This window comes from Silurus meridionalis, chromosome 18 (assembly GCF_014805685.1).
Source record: "Silurus meridionalis isolate SWU-2019-XX chromosome 18, ASM1480568v1, whole genome shotgun sequence".
NCBI classification, from domain to species: Eukaryota; Metazoa; Chordata; class Actinopteri; order Siluriformes; family Siluridae; genus Silurus; species Silurus meridionalis.
Genome location: NC_060901.1, coordinates 19,832,405 through 19,839,904, shown reverse-complemented (window position 1 = coordinate 19,839,904; position 7,500 = coordinate 19,832,405). Strand labels below are relative to the sequence as shown.

At 41.4% G+C, this 7,500-nt stretch overlaps 1 protein-coding gene across 9 annotated transcripts in view; it reads right to left on the bottom strand.

Annotated features, from left to right (window-relative positions):
- Positions 1-55: 55 nt before the first annotated feature.
- prr5b (proline rich 5b (renal)) overlaps positions 56-7,500 on the bottom strand; it is a 14,503-nt gene continuing 7,058 nt past the window's right edge. For 8 of the 9 annotated variants that reach the window (XM_046872822.1, XM_046872819.1, XM_046872821.1 and 5 more), the window contains 6 exons: positions 6,513-6,561; positions 6,214-6,271; positions 5,390-5,481; positions 5,111-5,251; positions 4,663-4,801; positions 56-881 (listed from right to left, as the gene is read on the bottom strand). In XM_046872822.1, coding sequence (XP_046728778.1) covers positions 433-881; positions 4,663-4,801; positions 5,111-5,251; positions 5,390-5,481; positions 6,214-6,271; positions 6,513-6,561 — 928 coding nt within the window. In that variant the 3' untranslated portion in view covers positions 56-432. The remainder of the gene's footprint in view (positions 882-4,662; positions 4,802-5,110; positions 5,252-5,389; positions 5,482-6,213; positions 6,272-6,512; positions 6,562-7,500) is intronic. The other variant, XM_046872827.1, reaches the window with a different exon arrangement.

Here is a 7,500-nt window from a genome sequence, read left to right as displayed (position 1 = left end):
AGGAAATTAATCAGTCACACAGACAGGAATAAATACTGAGATTTTAAGCTTCACATCATGTATAAAAAAAGTTAAATTTAATCAGTGGAGTTTTCTTCTTTGTATTCATACTGTGATCAGAGAAGCGACATCCGGGATACTAATCACTGCGCAGCAACAATTATATAAATAAATACAATTAAATAGTAATTACAATATATTAATTTGTTATAGAATTTGTTGTTCTAAACATTTGTGATAAAAATAATACAAGTTTGTTTAATGATCCAGATAAAATTCTCCACAGACCCATAATTAAATTAGAACTTTTTAAATATTTAGTATAAAAATACACAGTAAAAATAAAAATGTAGAAAAATCCCAAAACATCTGAAATGAGTTTTATGATTTATACTTTAGTGGCCCTCACGAATCTGAGGTTCTGCTGACGCCCTACACCATGCTCTCACTCTCACTCTCAGGGCTGAAGGTAGAGGAGTGTGAACAATGGTAGCTGAAGTCGATGAAGATTCCCTCTGATTTGGAGTCGAGAGACTCTAGGAGTTGGTCTGTGATGGTCTCAGGGCTTTGAGAGAAAACCGTCTGCTCTCTGCATCCCGAAAGAGCCGGCTCCTGTTGCACAGACGGGTGTGAGGCTGAAAGTTGCGATGCAGGGTTGGTCTCGGGGCTGGATGTAATGCTGGAGAATGCCGGCTCTTCCTGGCACAAGGTCATCTGGCAAACAGAATGTCGGCGGATTCCTGAACTGCCCACTAATGTGGTCTCCGTCTCATATTCTTCCACAGGAGTCAGCATTGGCACATTGTAGCTCTTAGAGCGGACCACAAGGTTTCTTGCAGAGGAGTCTCCAAGGTTGGGCCTGTGCCGCAGCAATCGCTTTTCTGAAACACAGGGACGTGAAAAACATCCAGGTGGAGGTTAATGTCAAATCTTTATCCAACAGACAATCGCTATTTAGATCACCATACAGATCACCATACAGTGTACACACCACCATACAGTGTATATATATTACAGTGTCTAGACCACCATACAGTGTACAGACCACCACAAAGTGTACACATCACCATACAGACCACTATACAGTGTACAGATCACCATACAGTGTACAGACCACCACACAGTGTACATATCACCATACAGACCAACATACAGTATACAGACCACCATACAGTGTACAGATCACCACACAGTGTACAGATTACCATACAGACCACCATACAGATCACCATACAGTGTACAGATCACCACACAGTGTACAGATCACCATACAGACCACCATACAGTGTACACACCACCATACAGTGTACACACCACCATACAGATCACCATACAGTGTACAGATCACCACACAGTGTACAGATCACCATACAGACCACCATACAGATCACCATACAGTGTACAGATCACCACACAGTGTACAGATCACCATACAGACCACCATACAGTGTACACACCACCATACAGATCACCATACAGTGTACAGATCACCACACAGTGTACAAATCACCATACAGACCACCATACAGATCAACATACAGTGTACAGACCACCACACAGTGTACAGGTCACCATACAGTGTACAGATCACCATACAGTGTACAGACCACTGTACAGCGTACAGACCACCATAGAGTGTACAGATCAATATACAGTGTACAGATCACTATACAGTGTACAGACCACTGTACAGTGTACAGATCACTATACAGTGTACAAATCCGCATACAGACCACCATACAGTGTGCAGACCACCACACAGTGTACAGATCACCATACAGTGTACAGATCACCATACAGATCACCATATAGGTCACCATACAGTGTACAGATCACCATACAGATCACCATACAGTGTACAGATCACCATATAGGTCACCATACAGTGTACAGACCACCATACAGTGTACAGACCACCATACAGATCACCATACAGTGTACAGACCACCATACGTTGTACAGATCACCATACAGACCACCATACATTGTACAGATCACCATACAGACCACCATACAGTGTACAGATCACTATACAGACCACCATACAGTGTACAGACCACCATACAGTGTACAGATCACCATACAGACCACCATACAGATCACCATACAGTGTACAAATCACTATACAGTGTACAGATCACAATACAGACCACCATACAGTGTACAGACCTCCATACATATCACCATACAGTGTACAGACCACCATACAGATCACCATACAGTGTAACAAACCTTGAGAGGAACCAGACTTAAAAGCAGAACCTCATCCTGATTTGGGTGACATCAAGAGTGTGATTATAGCCTTTAAACACTACAGAACACTGGAGAGTGAGAACTAACCATGAGCACTGGAGTGTGTGATTATGACTGATGTTCTTTCTACAGTTTCTTACAGTCTTTATGGTTATAAAACTAGGAGCTACTGAGCAACTCTTAAAATATCTTAACATCTGAGATCATCACAGATCCAACACCAGCTTCTCCATGCCAGAGCCTCTAAACACTCAAAGAAATCCAGTGTCCAAACTCCACATGAAGTGGAATCCAATTAGCACTGGTACATCTCAAGATGATTCTGGATGTTTGTGAGCATCTACTTCTTTAAAGGTCCATAATCTTCATGAGGTGGGACGTGACTGGAGCTGGAGCAAACTCAGGATGCCTCAGGATGGGAAGAGAAAGAGAAGCAGTGGAGAGGAATTAGCGTAGCTGCTGTTCATGATAATAACAGCACAAGTTGATAATGTGCATGTAATCAGATGTTCTGGAGCACAAGGTTATGATCTGAGACGTATGTTATGTGTAGAACTCGCTAGAAAGATACGTCTTTAATCTACACTTAAACTGGGAGAGTGTGTCTGAGCCCCGAACACTGTCAGGAAGACTGTTCCACAGTTTAGGAGCTAAATGTGAGAATGTTCTACCACCTTTAGTGGACTTTGCTATTCTAGGATCTACTAGAAGTCCAGAGTTTTGAGATCTCAGGGAGCGTGACGGATTGTAGCATGTTAGAAGACTGGAGATACATGAAGATAAACCATTTAGTGTTTTGTAAGTAAGAAGCAGTAGTTTGTAGTGGATTTGAAACTTAACAGGAAGCCAGTGTAGGGATGAGAAGATTGAGGTTATATGGTGATATTTTCTCGACCTTGTAAGAACTCTGACTGCTGCATTCTAGACAAACTGTAGCTTGTTTTATTGATGCAGGACATCCACCTAGAAATGCATTACAATAGTCCAGTCTGGAGGTCATGAACGCATGGATGAGCTTCTCTACATCAGATATAGACATGTTTCTTAGCTTAGCAATATTTCTAAGGTGAAAGAAGCTGTTTTTGTGACTTGGTTGATATGATTTTTAAAAGACAAGTTGCTCTAAAATAACTCCCAGGTCTTTTACTGTTAAACTAGTGGTTACAGAACATCCTTCTAAATGCAGGTTGAGAGGCTGGAGCTTCTGTGTACTGGTTTTTCGGCCGATGAGCAAAATTTCCGTCTTATCAGAATTTAATAATAGAAAGTTATAAATCATCAAGTTTTTTAATTCTTTAACACACTCAGTTATCCAAGCCAATTTAGCGTGTCGCCTGGTTTTAAATTGAGCTGTATCAATTTTACAGATCAGCAAACAGTGTACAGACCACCACAGTGTACAGACCACCATACAGTGTACAGACCACCATACAGTGTACAGATCAGCATACAGACCACCATACAGTGTACAGATCAGCATACAGACCACCATACAGTGAACAGATCACCATAGGGTACCGATCACCATACAGATCACCATTCAGACCACCATACAATGTACTAATCTCCATACAGATCACAATACAGCGTACAGACCACCATACAGTGTACAGACCACCATACAGTGTACAGATCACTATACAGTGTACAGATCACTAAACAGTGTACAGACCACCATACAGTGTACAGATTACTATACAGTGTACAAATCACTATACAATGTACAGATCACTATACAGTGTACAAATCACTATACAGTGTACAGATCACTATACAGTGTACAGACCACTATACAGTGTACAAATCACTATACAGTGTACAGATCACTATATAGTGTACAGATCAGCATACAGACCACCATACAATGTACTAATCTCCATACAGATCACAATACAGCGTACAGACCACCATACAGTGTACAGACCACCATACAGTGTACAGATCACTATACAGTGTACAGATCACTAAACAGTGTACAGACCACCATACAGTGTACAGATTACTATACAGTGTACAAATCACTATACAATGTACAGATCACTATACAGTGTACAAATCACTATACAGTGTACAGATCACTATACAGTGTACAGACCACTATACAGTGTACAAATCACTATACAGTGTACAGATCACTATATAGTGTACAGATCAGCATACAGACCACCATACAGTGTACAGACCACCATACAGTGTACAGATCACTATACAGTGTACAGATCAGCATACAGACCACCATACAGTGTACGGACCACTATACAGATCAGTGCGAAGGTGATTTTACATCTCATAGTGTTAGTTAATTTTCACAGTGATATCAGTATAATACAAACACAGCCATGTATGACAGCAGTGAGGTGTGTGAGGCGAACACACACTCCATCAGGATATGGATTTACTGACACTCACCGAGCACACAGGAACACTGCGCCACACATCCATCACTGGTGTACAGGCCGTGTGTGCCCAGGTACGGAGATACAACCTTCTGAATCAGAGACTCCAACTTTAAATAGTCCTCACTCACTCCTCTAGACTCATGTACCCCCTGTAACACACACACACACACACACACACACACACACACACACACACACACACACACACACACACACACACACAATCATTTATCACAGCAGAATAAAAGCCATTCCTCTGCTGCTTCTTTTCAAATGAACTTTCCACAGATCACTCATTTTCACACTTCATTTTATTTTATGTCACAGACCAGTGTTTTAAAGCATTTTACTACACACACACACACACACACACACACACACACACACACACACACACACACACACACACACACACACACACACGTGCTGCTCTATGAGGATATAAAATGAATATTTACCTGCAGTATGAGCAGCATTTGGATGATGGATGGAGGAACGCAGACTTTGGGACGAGACAAAGCGTCTTCCAGCTTAATGCTCAGAGTTATAATGTTCCTAAAGTGCAGGAGAGCGAGCTGTTTTACAGAGGGCTCCTTCCCCTACACACACACACACACACACACACACACACACACACACACACACACACACACACACACACACACACAGGTGTAAGGTGAGGTGTAAGATAGTATGTACCTGATGTGTAGTCAGTAGTGTATAAGACTCTGCAGTACCTGGACTGGGTAGAAGATGGCCTGCAGCGTGGAGAGCACGTTACAGAAGAAGAAGTCCCAGGTTTCAGCCAGAGCATCGAGTAACTTTTGACCTGAAGGGAAACAAAATCTAATAATAATTACAAAAATCTATAGTAGCATTTGAGCGCGTGAGATGTTCTGTCTGAGACGACCTCATGTCTATGTTCAAAAGGTGAATGCAGGGGATACGAGGTTTTTCGGGTCAAGTACCCGATATGGAGGAGGGACCTCCTAATACAAAATGTGTCAAACGTAGCCACTGATATTAGTAGAAACCAAAAATAATACGCCAGTTACATTACGTTAAGACAATTTGAATCATGTTGTTGTTCATGCATCATTTTCTGTTTCTTTTCACATGCTTAAAAAAATGTATGCATCATAACAAATATATTTTGCGATTCAAATTATAATTTATTAAGTTGTTTTTAATCACAGGTGTCTTTTATTTTGATAGATTTGCAGTTTATTTTTACTATCAGGTGGACAATTATACATTCACATAAACAGCTTTAATTTAAATAATTATAATAGTTTTTTTTATTAAATATTTTGACCTATGTTTATTTTTTTACATTAATTAGCATACCACTTTCAGTACCATCGCGAATGTGGACCCCTGGTTGAAGATCCATAGTTTAAAGGGTGAAGGAAACTGTTAGAAACCACATGTGGGTGCCACAGTTAGAGGGAAGTGTGTTTCAGTCACTAAGTTACAAAGTAATTCTAGATTAACATTAAACTTTCCCTTTCTCTCTCTCTCTCACACACACACACACACACACACACACACACTTGTTCACCTTCATAAAAGTAGATCTTGTCACGCAGTATGACCATGCCTTTGGTTAGGAGCTGGTTCTGTAAAAATAATACATGTACATTTACAGTTTTACAGAAATATATTACAATCACATCTTTGTGTTTTTTTAATCAGATTTATCATTGAATTCATTTAAATTTATCAATTTATCGAATTAATTATTCAATTAAATTCAAGTAAACACAGCTGTGTGTGTGTGTGTGTGTGTGTGTGTGTGTGTGTGTGTGTGTGTGTGTGAGGTTGCTGCTGTTTTAAGAATTGTGTCTGGCACTTCCTCACCTGCAGATACTCCGTGAAGAAAGAACCCAACTCTGTCTTCAACAACTGTCTGAGAGAGAGAGAGGAGAGAGAGAGAGATAGAGAGGAGAGAGAGAGAGAGAGAGAGAGAGAGAGAGAGAGAGAGAGAGAGAGAGAGGGGGCAAGAGAGGAGGAGAGAGAAAGAGAGAGAGAGAGAGAGAGAGAGAGAGATTGAAAAGTATTTTCAGCGAGACTATGGAGAGTATCAGGTCTGATGGTGCTGTAGAGAATGGAGCAACTGTTTTATGATTTATTTTTGTTCTGGTTTTTATATAAATCAGAAAGGGTCAGTAGGTTTAGAGGGTCAGTAGGATCAGAGAGATCTGAGGGTCAATAGGATCAGAGGGTCAGTAGGATAGGTGGGATCAGAGGGTCAGTACGATTAGAGAGTCAGTGGGTTTAGAGGGTCAGTAGGATCAATGGGATCAGAGAGATCAGAGGGTCAGTAGGATCAGTGGGATCAGAGGATCAGTAGGATCAGTAGGATCAGAGGGTCAATAGGATCAGAGAGTCAGTAGGATAGGTGGGATCTGAGGGTCAGTAGGATTAGAAAGTCAATGGGTTTAGAGGGTCAGTAGGATCAGTGGAATCAGTGGGATCAGAGGGTCAGTAGGATCAGTGGAATCAGTGGGATCAGAAGGTCAGTAGGATCAGTGCGATCAGAGGATCAGTGGGATCAGAGGGTCAGTAGGACCAGTGGGATCGGAGGATCAGTGGGATCAGATGGTCAATAGGATCAGAAGGTCAGTAGGATAGGTGGGATCAGAGGGTCAGTAGGATTAGAGAGTCAGTGGGTGTAGAGGGTCAGTAGGATCAGTGGGATCTGAGGATCATTAGGATCAGAGGGTCAGTAGGATCAGTGGGATCAGAGAGTCAGTAAAATCAGTGGAATCAGAGGGTCAGTAGGATCAGTGGGATCTGAGGATCATTAGGATCAGAGGGTCAGTGGGATCAGAGGGTCAGTAGGATC